This window comes from Mastigoproctus giganteus, chromosome 8, assembly GCF_048544385.1.
Source record: "Mastigoproctus giganteus isolate SK-2022 chromosome 8, ASM4854438v1, whole genome shotgun sequence".
NCBI lineage: Eukaryota > Metazoa > Arthropoda > Arachnida > Uropygi > Thelyphonidae > Mastigoproctus > Mastigoproctus giganteus.
The window spans coordinates 232,960,441-232,976,750 of NC_143582.1; the positions used below are offsets into that span (position 1 = coordinate 232,960,441).

At 36.4% G+C, this 16,310-nt stretch overlaps 1 protein-coding gene across 1 annotated transcript in view; it reads left to right on the forward strand.

The window, feature by feature from the left end:
- The window catches only part of LOC150082413 (uncharacterized), a 430,465-nt gene extending 414,438 nt beyond the window's left edge, over positions 1 to 16,027 (forward strand). Inside the window, exon 3 of the mRNA XM_090380514.1 lies at positions 15,734 to 16,027. Coding sequence (XP_090236640.1) covers positions 15,734 to 16,027 — 294 coding nt within the window. The remainder of the gene's footprint in view (positions 1 to 15,733) is intronic.
- Positions 16,028 to 16,310: the final 283 nt, after the last annotated feature.

Sequence of the window (16,310 nt, forward strand, 5' to 3'; positions counted from 1 at the left end):
TGCAATTGTAACTTTACAAATAAGACACAACGACTTTCCATTATTGTCAATAAAAGCAAAATTTTCTACCCACTCTTCTTGAAAGATTCTATTTTCTTGTTCGTATTTTCGTTTTTTGATATTTTCTGAGGTCATGTTATCAAAAAATTTAAATAACTTTAATTCCAAAGTCTGAAATTGAAACAAAATAATTAAATTAATTTACGGCGCGGAAAAATTACACTCGTAACTTTTTACGCACAAGTCCACTGATGGCGCCAGCAGTGTAAATGCGCACGGATTTATTTATAATCAAAATAAAAATAGCAACATATCTAGACAAAAAAAAAAAATAAACACAACATAAAATCCGTATAACAAAATATTAGTTACTTAGTTATATTTTTATAATTTAACAAGATTCACTGAAAAAATTTCTGAAATAATAAAAAAAACGGATTTAAATTTTCAATGGGAGCCGCACTTAACTCAACGAAGAGCCGCATTTGCCCACCGTTGGTGTATATCCAGAGAGAAAAAGAAACTTAAATTAAAAAAAAAAAAAAAAAAGGTTATTCCTTGTACCCCTGCATAACCACCAGGTCAGTGGCATTTACAGTAAATCATCAATACAAATGGTAATTTTATTTAGCAAGTTATGGGTTTGAACACTGGTCCACTCAAAGAGCTACTGCACTCACGCTCCTGACCACTCAGCTATGTCAGGCCTAAAAGGAGTATATGGGGGAAGAATACTAAGTATTATACAGTTGTAATTAAATTGAATGGCCAAGTTTAAAGAACTATAGAGTTTTTTAATTGTTCTGTAATGTTATAATCTTAGTATTAATTGATAACTATATTTACTTTTCATGTCTGTTAATCACAGAAAAGAAAAAAAAAAATCAAATAATTAAAAAAAAAAAAATTGAATATGCTTGTAATTTAATGCATAATTAAGTCATTTATTTTTTACACATATCACAGCAGACTATCCATATGCCATATGCTGGTTGGAGCAAAGAATGGGCAATACGACAGGCACATAGAAACAAAATGTTCTCACTTTGCGCATAAAATCTGTTCATTTTTTTCTCAGTTATAAATCAAATTATTACTATTTGCCGAACTAGTTGTGTGTAATGCAACACAGTGCATACATTTAAACTGACTTGTTTCTCAATTTTTGCTGTTGGATGGGTGGCTTTAATCCTAAGCAAGTATTAGTAATGGCTGCATGGTGCAAGAAAGCCTATGGCTTATGCTGCACCAGCCAAAAAAAAAGAAAAACCCGAATAAAACAATGATAAAAAAAAATAAATAATAATAATTAATAAAAGAAAAAGAAATTAAACCTATCATCCTATGCATTTCCCTCACCTGAACGTACTATCCAGATGACCTTTGAATTTCCCCAAACTGTCAGCCTCTACCACCCATGTACGCAACTTATTCCAGTAATTTATAACTCGCTGGCTAAAATAAAACTTCCTGCAGCCCAATCTAAACATTTCCCCCCGTAACTTAAATTTATATCCCCTAGTTCTAGCATCATTTATAATCTTGAAAATTTTGTCCTCATTCATTTTACTGATGCCTCTCAGAGCCTTAAACACCTGAATCTGTGGGTTGCAGAGTTTCCAAACTCTGCAACCCACATATTCAAAGTCTTTCTTCATAAGAACGCCCTTTTGCTGATCTCACCAGGCTAGTTACCCATCTTTGCACCCTTTCAAGAAGCTCGATGTCTTTCTTTGGGTGCGGCCTCCATACTTGAACACAGTATTCCAAGTGTGGTGTAACAAAAGCCTTATATAATGGGATTATCACATCCCTATCTCTACTTGCAAAAGTTTGATAGATCATCGATAGGACACCATGGGCCTTCCTTGCAACCTGTTTACAATGCTCAGAGAATTTCATGTCTGACTGTATCATAACACCCAAATCCCTTTCCTCCAGTACTGGGTTTAGTTGAACTCCACCAAGTGAATAAGTTATTTTGGGATTACTGTTTCCCAGGTGTAATACCTTACACTTTGTTGGATTAAAGCAAAGCTGCCATTTTACTGACCATTCCTGAAGTCTATCTAGGCCTCTCTGAAGAAGCTTAGCTTGACAGTGATCATTAACTACTCTACCAATTTTATTAACATCATCTGCAAATTTAGACATCACGCCCTCTATCCATTCGTCAATGTCATTTATGAAAATTAAAAACAACAGTGGTCCTAATACTGATCCTTGGGGAACCCCACTTCTTACATCAACCCAATCTGAGGAATAGCCATTTATCACAACCCTCTGCCTCCTGCCCTGAAGCCATCCTGCTATCCATCTAAGGATTTTCCCAGTGATTCCAACCTGTTCCAGCATATAAAGCAACCACTCATGTGGGACTGAGTCAATGGCTTTGCTGAAATCTAAATAAACAATGTCGAAATTATTCCCTAAATCCAGCTCGTGAGTGACCCTTTCGAAACAGCGAACCAGATTTATTAAACATGATTTTCCCTTTACAAAACCATGTTGAGTATCCTTGAGAATTTCAATTCGATCCAAATGATCCTGAATTCCACCCTTGATCATTGCCTCCATGATTTTCCCTACCACTGAAGTCAGACTGACAGGTCGATAATTTTACACCTCACTCTTAGAGCCACCCTTATGTATGGGAGATTCATTGGCACTTTTCCAATCCAACGGAATCTCCCCAGAGTCTAGTGATGCTCGCATAATTGGCGTCAGTTATTCAATGCAGTCACTTGCCGCCTCCATTAAGATTATAGGGCACATTCCATCAAGTCCAGGAGCCTTACTGGCCTGTAGGCTTGAAAGTTTTTTCATTAAATAATCTTGCGAAATTTCAATATCATTAATTACATAATTTTCAACTTCGCTCCCTCAATTTCCCATTGCCACAAAAGGTTTTTCATTTGTAAATATCGATGCAAAATAACTGTTGAGTTCATCTGCAACGGCAGCTGGTGTAATTAATACTATCACCTTTCCCTTACGTAATGGTCCGATCTGGTTTGTCCTGCTCTTCTTGGCATTTATATATGGTAAGAATTCCTTATCCCCCCTCTTTGCTCTGTTTGCTAGTGATTTCTCATAAACTGCCTTTGCCTGTCGAACCTTTTCTGTGGCTCTTTTACAGATCATCTTGTAGCTGTTATAGGCTTCAGTACTTTTTCTCCTCTGTAACTGAATGAAATAGAAATAAAAAGAAAAGGAAGTGTTCTGTAACCGAAGGACATAAAAATATCATATCATTTATTTTCATACCAAAAAGGGTACCAAGCTGCAGTAATTTCCATTTTTATGCATATTAGTATAAATTGCTCATTTTCTTCACCATGTCTATCCATCATCTGCAAGTAATCACTTGACTCCTCGTTGATGGATTTTCATTAAATTTTATGTGTTTCATTAAATATTGTAGGTGTTTTTTTTTATATCCTCATGTAATTACTTGCTGTGGATGTATTTTCATGAAATTTAACATTTGGTCATTTGGAAGATTTGTGAGCCATCCGAAATTTCATTAAAATCAGACAAATAGAATGTGGCAGTTGGGCATGTTAGGCACTTCCCTAAAAGGCACCACCAGGTCTATATGCGCTAATTTCATCCAATTTTTTTTTTTTACTACCCAAAGATTATTTATAAATTTAAAAATATGTATATAAATAAAACAATACAATAAAAAGGGACAAATATAATAAATATATAATAATATACATTTCATTCATATGATAGAATGAATTATATTTACAATAATTATTAAATTTTGAATAATTACATAACAATCTAAAAACAATATTAAAATTTTGAATAAAACCAAAGAAGCGCATGGCATGACCAGCAAAGAAGAGCCAAGGCCGTTTAGCCTGAAGGAGATGAACCATGCAAAACACTGTCCAAAGCATTCAGTTTCCATCCAGACCTTTCGGAGGTGTGCTCTATGTAGATAGAATTCCGGCTGTTCTTTTAAAAACCTTATTTATAAACTCTAAAAACAATTTAAATAAACTTTTATCTAAAAACAATTCTGGAAGAGAATCATCATTTAATACAAAAGTACCTCTTTCTAATTCAGATCTAATGTTATCCATTAGATTAGCATTAGCATTAGCATTAGTAGAGGTATTTGATGCAAGAAAGCAAGCTTATGCAGCATCAGCCAAAAAAAAAAAAAAAAAACCCACTTCCACTTCACCCTTCTGTTCGTTCAAAATACCTGTCCAGCTGAGCCTTAAACTTATTTAGGCTATCAACCTCCACCACAAGGGATGGAAGTCTGTTCCACCAACCACCCGCTGGCTAAAGGCAAATTTCCGCACGTCTATCCTACATCTATCTTTCCTCAATTTGAATTTATGCCCTCTCAGGTGATTTTTCTGAGCTAGAGGAAGAATCCCATCAGCATTGAGCATGCTTAAACCATTCAAGGCTTTATACACCTCTATCAGATCACCTCGCTGGTGCCTAGTCTCCAGACACTGTAATTTGCAAAACTTAAGCCTTTCTTCGTAAGAGCACCCCTTTGTTCCATTCACTAATCTTGTTGCCCTTCTCTGTACTCTTTCCAGCAGCTCTACATCCTTCTTGAAATGAGGCCTCCAGACCTGTATACAGTACTCTAGGTGTGGCCTGACCATCGCCTTATACAATGGAATAATCACCTCCTTATCCCTGCTGGAAAAATTCCTGTATATCATTGATAATACTCCATGAGCTACTCTTGCAGCCCATCTGCACTGCTCAGAGAACTTCATATCTGCCTGCACAACCACCCCCAAGTCCCTTTCATTCTCTACCACTGTCAGTGTAGTACCACAGAGTTGATACGTTGCTCTGGGGTTGCTGTTTCCCATGTGTAGTACTTTACATTTGTCAATGTTAAACTTCATTTGCCACCTCTCAGCCCATCTGCTCAACCTTTCCAGATCCTGTTGCAGCAGCATAGTGTCAGTGGTGTCCTTGACAACCCTGCCAACCTTTGTATCGTCTGCAAACTTGGACATTAAGCCCGATATACCATCATCAATATCATTTATAAATACAGAAAACAATAATGGACCCAACACTGAGCCCTGAGGGACTCCACTAATAACATCAGTCCACGATGAGCAGTGTCCATTGATTACCACTCTCTGTCTTCTCCCCCTCAACCACCCCTTTATCCATAGCAGCAATTTGCCTCCAATGTCACACTGCTCCAATTTGTGTAGCAGTCTTCCATGTGCAACAGTATCAAAAGCCTTTCTAAGATCCAAGTATATAATATCAAAGTTATTCCCTGCATCCAGTTCTTTTGTGACTGCATCATAGTATCCAATCAAGTTGGTCAGGCAAGACTTCCCCTTAACAAAACCGTGCTGTGTCCGAGCTATAACTGAAGTCTTGTCTAAATGATCCTGCAGTGCTTCTTTAACCAGTGCCTCCATTAATTTTCCTGGAACAGAAGGTAAGCTCACAGGTCTATAATTACTTGTGTCAGCCTTTGATCCTCCTTTGTGAATTGGGGTCACATTTGCACATTTCCAGTCTATGGGTACCTCCCCTGAGTCCAAGGAAGCTCTCATAATTATGGCTAATGGTTTGCTTACTTCCTTTGCTGCCTCCTTTAATGTAACTGGATAGATCCTATCCACCCCGGGTGCCTTTCTTGTGTTTATCTTCAACAGTTTCTCCTCCACTTTACTCCCAGTTATTTCAAGATTCTGTAGCTTACTGCTAGAGTTGAATACACCTCTGGCATTCCCCTCGCTGAATAACTCCTCATGTGTGAATGTCGATGCAAAATATTCATTTAGTTTGTTAGCTACCTGAGCGGGATCATCAACACTTGACCCATCAATATCAAGTGGACCAATCTGATTCATCCCCTTCCTTCTAGAGTTTACATAAGTAAAGAACTCTTTGCTGTTTTTCTTTGCATCCCTTGCCAAGGATTTCTCGTAATCTGCCTTCGCCTGCCTAACCTCCTTTGTAACTTGGTTGCATATCAACTTGTATCTATCATAGGCTTCTGTGTCATGTGTTAATTTGTATGTATCCCATGCATTTTTCTTCTCTGCCATATGCCTCATTAGTTCATCTGACATCCATTTTGGCCTAAACCTTGAACAATAATGAAAGATCTGAATGTAATGTTATCCAAATAATTATAACAGTTTAGGGCAACATGGAGACCAGTCTCTACCGCTCCACACTCTCACAGACCAGAGACAGAACCACGCCAAACTGGTTCAGCCTGGACCTCAAGCCATGCCCCATGAGGAGGAAGCACGCATTCAAACCAAACTGAAGGAGGGCCGCAATTTAAAATTTACTGTCGAGACAGAGGGCAGAAAAAAAAAAACTTCTTTCTGCCATTCTCAGAACAGTTCCATCTGTCTTGCCAGATATTCATTAGTTCATCATTTATTCTCCGCATCTCAGCAATCATTTGATAGAAATTGAACTCGGCCCCACCATGGAGCACAACCGGATGCCCAAAATTTCAGTGGAAATGCCTCTTTTTAGACAATATCTCAACCCATATCTTATTACTAATAAGTTGGCAGGTAATTTACCCAAAAGTACACGTAAAGTATCAGTTGTCACTGTATGGCAAGCCCTTGTCACACCTAGAAGAGAGAACCTCTGAGCTGAAAATAGATGCTTTTTAATTATTACCTTCGTAACACATTCTAACCAAGCTCCAGAAGCATATTTCAGAATGGGTACAAAGACACATTCGTATAACATATTAAGGGCACACCCCTTTATACCCCATTTGACCCTGACAACCCTCCAGAGTTTGGCATATAAAATGCTTAACTTTTACTTTCAGATATTTTATGTAACCCCAGGGGCTCACATCTGTTGAGTGTGGGCTTGGCACACTCAGGGTCCTGAGCTGGATATCATCATTCTTCTCTTTCTTGTGATTCCTTTCTACTTCTCTCTCTCTCTCTCTCTCTCTCTCTCTCTCTCTCTCTCTCTCTCTCTCTCTCTCTCTCCCCCCACTCCCCGAGTGACTCAAGAAATTATTTTTTTTGGTGCAGTATAAGCCTCAGCCTTCCTTAACTGCCTTCACCTGCCTAACCTCCTTTGTAACTTGGTTACTGATCAACTTGTATCTTTCATAGGCTTCTGTGTCATGTGTTAATTTGTATGTATCCCATGCATTTTTCTTCTCTGCCATATGTCTCATTAGTTCATCTGACATCCACTTAGGCCTAAACCTTGAACAATATTTCTTAGTTGGTATGTAAAGCCTAGTAGCTTCCAAGATAAGTGCTTTGAATGCTTCCCATTTTGAATTTGTTGTTGGTAACATCATCAGTTGGTCCCACTGTATAGAATTTAAATACTGTCTCAGTCCATCGTAGTCGCCTTTACGAAAGCACTAACCCTTCCCTTTACCCCTAATGGTAGTTACCTCTTTGAGTAAATCCCACCTCAGAACACTGTGATCACTGCCACCTAGTGGTTCATTTACCTGCCGATTCTTAATGCATGAAGAATCACTACTGATAATCAAATCAAGAGTATTACTCTCTCTAGTTGCCTCCCGAACATGCTGATGTAGAAAACAATCAGCCAATAAATCCACAAAAGCCTTGCTAGTGTGTGAGTGACTAGCCCCCAAATTCCAGTCAATATCTGGGAAATTAAAATCTCCCATTATAAGACTCTCTGATTTACTGACCCACTCTATTTCCCCGTACAGTTTCTTATTATACTCATCAGAGTCATTAGGCCTATAGCACACTCCTACTCTCAATTTTGATCTCCCAATGCTTATGTCACACCAAACTGACTCAACACTGCACTGTCCAGCAATGTCGACTGGCTTCACTTCCTTGGATTTTATGCATTTCTTAACTAATAGCATAACTCCTCCTCCCTTCCTACCCCGTCTATCCTTTCTGTAGACATTGTACTCCCCAAATTCCAGTTCTGCATTCCTTATATCTGTGTGACACCACGTCTCTGAAATCCCCACAATATCTGTCTTTGATGTTTTGAGCAATACCTCAAATTCATCAAATTTATTTACTAAACTCCTAGCATTGGTGTACACGCAAGTATACATGCACCTGTTCTTTTTCTTAGCTACCCTAACACAACCTATGTGTTTATTTGTACCCCAATGATTCCCAGCAGTCTCTGAATTATCCTGCATCTTATTTTCCAGGCTGCGGCTCATTCCAGTAGAAGCAGTGCAAGAATCACTTTCACCTCTGCCAGTGGCTACTGTTAATCTATTAGTCCTTGTATCCCCCCCAATCTAGCAGTTTTCCGACCCACCTAACACTGCCTCGATAGCATCAGCAAACATTCTTGCACCCTTTCTATTTAAGTGTATCCCATCACTGTAGAAGCAGTCTCTCCTGTTAACAAGTACAGACCAGTCTGAAAAAAATTATACTACATTTCTCCTCAATGTGGCATGAATGATGTTGCAGTTATTATTTTTTTTATACATATTACATCTGATATCCACATGTGTATATTATAGCTGAAGCATTGGATATTATGTTTGATACTGTGGGCTGATTGGAGGAATAGATGGGCGATGAGCAGAAATAAAATGTTCTCAGTTTGTGCACAAAAGTTGTTACTTTTTGTTCTTTTGATTTTGTTATGATTCATGATTTATTACTATTTGCCGACATCATATTTTAGTAATATCCAAACGTTAGCATTTAAAATACTGCAGACTGATCGCTCGCTCTCTCTCTCTCTCTCTCTCTCTCTCTCTCTCTCTCTCTCTCTCTCTCTCTCTCTCTCTCTCTCATGTGAGTAATGTGGATCTGTGCTTCTGTAGGATTCTATCACTTCTACTTCTGATGGATTGAACTTAGGAAACACTTTTGGGGAATACTTGAACTACAAAATAAAAAAAGAAATTAATTAATGGTAATGAGAAATTTCAGTTGCATGAACTAGAATATCCTTAGTGATCAATCATTTGCTTGTCCCTGGTCTATATGCTCTGCTAAACGCGAATACTAAAGGCACATAGTTATGATCTTTCATGGTTTGTGAAAAACTGAAAATAATTTAAGAGGTAAAAAAAGCGGGAAATTGTGTTGCTGGTAGAAAGTAAATTCACTTAAAAATTTTTCCTTGAATGTGTTAAAAAAGGTGCACAGCTTATTTAGGATATAGAGATATTGAAGAAAATATGTGGGGTATTCGAAAAATCGGGTTCCGTTTCTTTTAAGAATATGGAATAGATACATTTTGTTTACTGGAGAATTGGGGGAAGGCTCACTTTTAACTTCATTGTCCTTCAGAGTTTCATGTTATAGGAGATATTCAGATAAAATTTACATATCAAAATCATCTGGAAATTACATATAATTACTGCAAAGACATTTTTATTAATGTTAGTAGCATTATAGTCACCACCAACTATCAATGCTAATGATACACTTGCCGTTGTTATTTCTTATTAATGATCTTTTAAGCAGTACTCTGTCTTTTTTAATGATAGAGAAAATAGTGTTTTGCCTGAGTAATTGTTAGATGTTGCTATTTCTGCACAATATTTTAATCTGAATAATTAGCAGCTTCTGTTTTTCTGACTAATGATTCATTGAACAATTTTTATCCCATCCTTGAAAGAACAGCCGAGAGGAAAATACTACGTTGGCAACACATTCACTATTAGAAGTTACTTGCACTTTTCATTTGCACACCTTTTAAAGGATAAGTAATATCTACAGTTTATTTCTTTCTGTGAATTAATTAAATAAGAATTGTCTATTTTTCAAAAGTTAATTAGAATAACACAGAAATTTAGTTATTCCATTTTGAGTTGAACAAAACTTGAAATCAGGATATGCTCCAGAGAGTTACTTTCTAGAGGCAGGGGGAAAAAATTAGCCAGAGCTCAGGCTCAGGTGGGTTTAATTAATGGAATTGTAATGAGTACCAAAAACTATAATGGAAAAAAATCCATATTCAGAATATATATATTATACAAGGGTTACCTGTATGTATGTATATATATATATATATATATATATATATATATATATACAGGTAACCCTCGTATAACATGGTAGTTAGGTTCCTATAAAATGTTGTGTTGCACTAAACCATGTTATACGGCACTAAGAAAAAGTAAAAAAGGGGGGTTACATCCAAACGCTAACAAAAATACACCATTCTAGATTTCATGTATCTTCTGCTCTCTTTAAAAAATCAGTAATCTGGGTTTGTTTTCTTTTGCTTTGTGAATTTCATCATATGGAGCTGAGTATGTTTGAAGCTCCCTTTTGAACTTTGGGCCCTTTTGAGCTTTGCCCCTTTGAACTTTTGAATGAAAGTTCAAGAATCTGTATTTGAAAAATAAGATTGTAATTGCTTTTTACTATAAAGTTTGGAAGTTTAGAATTTTCATCTGCACTATCATCCTCTGAATTGATTTGGTTTTACCTCCGATGCCATTTCCACAAAATCTGATTTGCCAACCTCTTTTTCTATCAGTAATTCTTGAACATCTTCAGTAATCAAACCTTTTTTTATTTTTTTAGTTGCATTGCCGACTAAGGCCATGTTACCCTGTGTATATTGTCTATAAATTGCATGTGTCCTGAGGTCAATTTTCTGTTTTTCTGGATGAAAAACCTGAGTTTCCAGAAGAAAAAAACCATGCTACCCTTGCCTGGCTAACTCAGCCACATTTTTATAGGAATTTTTATGAGTATTTTTCAAAAAGATTTTTATGGGTCTTTTTCACGTGAAAAAGACCCATAAAAATTCCTCCTGTCATCAACAGAATCCGAACTGAGGTCTTTTCCACCCGATGTAGGAGGAGGGCGATTCTATCAACTGTGTGCTACCCATGAGGACTTCAGTAGTCATATCATCAAAACCTTTCCTTCATATGGCGTAGCAAGTTCTACTATCACACCGATTCCGTTTTCTGCCGGTTCAACCATATTTCCAGAATGAACTGATTCTAGCCGTACATTTTTCCATATGCATTTAACGTTGACGGTTTTACTTCTTTCAGCGATAAAGCTATGATTGTGATACAGTCCACAGTTGAGAAATGTTTCATGCCTCCCTCACTTCAATAGATTTGGAATAAATTTTTTCCAAAATCCATTGTAATGATTTACTGATGTAATGAGTTTTATAGGTGGATATAATGCCTTGATCCTATTAGCTGAATGAAAGAAGTAGTATTAACCTAGTACAACTGTGGCGGTAGGAACATAACTTTAATGTTTGTATGACATAAATCTTTTGGATGGCCTGTATGCTATCCAATAGTAATAAAACTTTGAAATCTAGATTTTTCCACTAGTTCAATAAGCACAAGTTCAATAGCACAGAATATAACACAGGGATTTCCCAACAAAATAGAATACAGGGATTTCTCAATAATTATTTTTGACTAGCGAGTCAACAGTGGGGATTCAAAAAGAGTGGAAATGTTGAAAAATTACATCCAACATAATAGCAGGGTTTTTTTCCCCACACAAAAGCTCAAAAATACCCTGTTATGGAAGGTTTACCAAAATTCTTTAACCGTATTAAAGCGAAACTCTGTTATATAAGTACAATGTTTTTTGAGGTTTGCCGCAATTTATCAACCGTGTTAGAACTAAACCATGTTGTAGAAGTACCGTGTTATATGGCGGTTGCCTGTATTTCATATCATGTCTGACATACTGAACAACATATCAGATTGAGTACAAGTCCTTAACTTGTCCATCATAAATTTTTTATTTTGAAAATTCTTATATGTGCATTATAATAGACTTAGGATAAAATAAGTTCCCACCCAAATATTCATAATGAAAGATTTTAAGTATAAGTTGTTTCTTGATGTCGTTCATGTGACAGAATTATTCCCTTTTTGTTTTTCCATTTTAGCCTCAGATAAAATAAAATTTTCTTTCTCTGGCTTACTTCCAATACTGGTGTTATTGGAAATAATCCTTCCAATAACAGTTTTATTAGAAGGATTTCTGTTCATCCTAAAGTTTCCCATTCATAGGCTGAAAAAAAAATGTGATAGCGCTTTCTGATAGAAATTGGCTAAAATCATCTAATGAATGCATTATTAGAAAGTGTTCACTTTCATTATTCATAATGATGAATTAATGAAATTATTATTTGAAGTTTGAATAAAACCCTGACAAAGTGAACTTCTTTGAGGTGCACAGATCATTTTGTTGCACCAAAATTGAAAAAAATAATAATAAGAAGAAATAAATTTTTCAACTTCGAAAAATTTGTGGTTTATGAAGACATTTCTGTGGTCCAAAAAAAAAAGAAAAAAGTGAGGACTGTAATTTCAACAGTGTGGGCTATAGTGGATTGAAGTATTTATTACATTCTGCTAACCAGAGAGAGAACTATGAGCTGTTAGATATAAGGTCATTATAGCAAATATTCAGTAGATTTATCTTGGATGCTACAAATGCATTTGTTCCATTGGAAAAGATTTCCACAAAAGAAAGATGTCCAAGTGGATGACTGGAGAGTACAGGGGTTTAATTAAGAAAGAAAAGCATGGCATAGTATTTTTATTTTTTTTTATTTTTTTTTCCCTTTAAGAAAATATCAAACACTGGTTACCATTTCAAATCAGTGTTTGCTCCAATTGTGTCAGTGAAATTATTCTTGTAGGGATAAAATCCTTTATTCCACATTCCACCTTAAAATCTTATCCTTAACCTTGGATTTCCAATAAATGTGCCAAGGCTGTTCAAGATAAGAAAATTGCATATTGCAATTGGTTTGTATCCAAATCTTCAGCTTCATTGTCCTCCTACACGAAAGCTCACAGCAATTGTAAAACGGTTATTATTCAGTCCAAACTAGATTTTAAACAGGCTAAAAGTATAAAACTTGTTGCTTGTCCAAATGGTAGTAGAGCATTTTGGTCTCTTTCCAAAGCTATTGGAAAGAGACTAGCTATTCCCAACTTTTTCCTAGCTATTCCCAACTCTGTCAAAATGAGTTGGTTCTATTGCCATTTCAGCCAAAGATAAAGCTGACCTGTTAGCATCCTACTTTTCTTCTAACTCATGTTATTGATGATCCTGCCATTTCCAGTACACTCCACTCCATTCAATGCCTCCTGTGGTCTTCCGTCAAAAGGATGTCAGAAGGATTTTGAACAATCATGATGCTCCAGGTCCGGATGGTATTTCACTACTTGTTCTCAAATACTGTTCTCCTGAACTTACTCCTATTCTATGTCATCATTTTTTCACTTTCTTATTCCAAAGGTGTTTTCCCTTCTGCTTGGAAATTTGCTCATATCTACCTAGTTCCCAAAAATGGGTGACAAATCCATCCCATTGCACTTACTTCTCTTTTCTTTCCAAAGTAATGGAGAAATTAATTAACCGCAAACTCTTAAACTATCTAGACACCTTTCATCTCATCAACGATTGCCAGTATGGGTTCTGTCTGTGTCAATCCACTGGTGATATTCTGGCTTATATTACCCATATATGGACAAATTCAGTGGGAAAGTTCGGTGAAACTCAAGCAGTTGCTCTTGATGTTTCAAAGGCTTTTGATCATGTTTGGCCTAAAGGTCTTCTAAATAAGCTTCCATCTTATGGTTTGCTAACTGATTTTTGTAATTGGCTATCCAGTTTCCTCTCTAACCTTTCACTGTAGATAATGGTAGATGGCTCTCTGTCTTCTATCTTCTCCACTAATGTTGGTGTTTCCAAAGGTTCAGTTCTTTCTCCCATTTTCCCTCTTGTATATTAATGACCTTCCATTGAACAGAAATCCTATCTATAGATTTGTTAATGATAGCACATTAAATTCTACCTTCCAGTTTGAAAAACTGGAAGGTGGAATTTAATGACGCTGCTTGTGTAAGGCTTGCCCTACACAAGCAGCGTCAACTTCTCGAATGTTCACTGCCAATTCCTAAAATGCTGATCTCCATGTAATTCTCTAGCGGGACACAGATAACTTAGTTGAACTTAGTGAGTGGTTCACATCAGGGGCTCACATCTGGTGAGTATGGGCTTGGCACACCCAGGGTCCTGAGCTGGATATCATCATTGTTCTTTTTCTTAGTGATTCCCTTCGACTTCTCTCTCTCTCTCTCTCTCTCTCTCTCGGGGTGATTCAGAAAATTTTAGTTTTTTTGGCTGGATAAGCCTCATGCTTCCTTGCACCATATGGCTAATAATAATAATTTCAGTCCTTCTAAAACTCAGTCCTGTCTTACGTCTCACGAAAAGGTTTCTTCCTCTCCTATATTTTATCTTCAGTGACAGGCAAATTTCTAGGCAAGATCATATATCTCTTTTGGGGATTACCTTGACTTCTAATCTCTCTCTCTCTCTCTTGGCATAAGCACATTACAAATATTGCTTCCTCTGCATCTAAAAAACTAGGTTTTCTCTTTTGCTCTCAGCATTACTTTTTTCCAAGCTGTACACTTTGTACAAATAGCAAATCTGCCCTACCATGTGATTTTGTTCCCAAATCTGGAGTAGTACCCCCAAAACCTCTCTCAGGCTTCTAGATTCCATTCAGTAGAGGGCAGTTAAGTTAATTAATGACTCATCTCTAACAGTCTTTCCACTCTCCGTCTCATAGATATTCTGTTTCTGCTGCATATTCTTTCCATGGGTACTTCCATGTGCATTAATTTGCTTCTATAATTCCTGTTCTCCCTTCCAAAGCAGTCCAGAGATGTGCTGCAACCAGTCAATAATCTTTTACCATCTAACTTCAAACTCACAGAACATACGTTTCTTCTTCATTTATTAATTCAATTTCCATTTTCTGGAACAATCTTCCTTCATACACATTTCCTGAAAATTACAATCTACTGAAATTCAAGTCTAATGTCAACAGCTGTCTTCTTTCATCTTCTTAACCTTCAGCCAATGCATAGTACTAAGTACTATAGGTGCTAATACCTCTCGTCTTCGAGGTTTTCGTTAAAAAAAATTTGCTACATGTTGATTGCATCCCTTCTCTTGTACAGCAATGCTTACAAGGTAACATAAATTTAAATTGAGGTAGGATGAATGGATAGATATGAAGAAATTTGCTTTCAACAAGAGAGTAGTTGATTATTGGAACTAACTTCTGGTGTTGCCTAAGTGGATAGTTTGGGTAAATTTAAGGAGTAATTAGATGAATTATTTGTTAGAATGAATGGATGACGAAATTTTTTTATTTATTTTTTATATTTTTATTATTTATTTGGCTGATGCTGTATAAGATTGCTTTCTTGTGTCATTTGCCAGTAGTAATACTAATATTGACTTCTTCACATGTGAATGTAGTACTAAATGAGTAATTAACATTTCAGATCTTCCATTCTTGCAGTAGACTTTGCCTGCAGTGGTTTTATTGTCAAAGTGCAAAATGCACTTTGACAATATCCCCATAACTTTCCTGAAATAATAACCATCCTTCCCTTGTTCTTATTGTTCTCTTTATTTGACCTTTCTTTGTGTGTATGAGTAATCCCATTATATATAATTATATGATCTAAGTTGACAACATTTCTGCCTGAAAGGTTAAAAAATAATGAATACCTCCTGATATTTTTAGATCGTTCAATTTAATAATTTTACTTGTGTAATTTTTTTTTTTTAGTCTATAAATATTGTGACCCAATGTCAGTGATTACTGCATTGTCCTGTATTTGCATTATTGTATTGTTGTATTATAGTATTGAGGATTACCTGAAATTTGAATTTTTTAAAATTGTGATGAGATTCTTTTTGTTCTACAGGTTTACGACCGTCCCTCGTGTTCCCTGAGTTGGTTAGAGAGACACATACTCAGTCATGGAGGTAATAAACCTTTTAAATGTATTGTGGAAGGTTGCAATCATAGGTTTACTTCCCAGTCTGCCCTCGAGAGGCATGTCAACTCCCACTTTAACACCCTCCCGGGACCACATCCAAGCAAAATTACACGCCGAGATGACATCCATCTAGCCAGGTTGATAAAAAAGAAGAAATTGAGGTACAGAAGGCGATGTTTAGCAGGTAAGAAAATCAAAACAAAAAAATATATGAAATGAAACCCAGATTGAAATAATTTGGGATATATGATAGCCTGCACAGTTATAAACATTAAAATTGAGAGAACTTAAAAAAATATATATCTCCCCTGTCATGCTCTCCCCTCAGAGTCGAGGAGCATAATAGCAGTATTTAGACATGACCTGCCAACACCTGAAGCAGTGTTCAGGTGTTGGCAGCATTGATACCATCAGATTTTATGTTATGATATTTACAATGGTATTCGTAAGAATATGTATCACACTAATACAAATTTTAAATATCCACAGTCTATTCACTAGT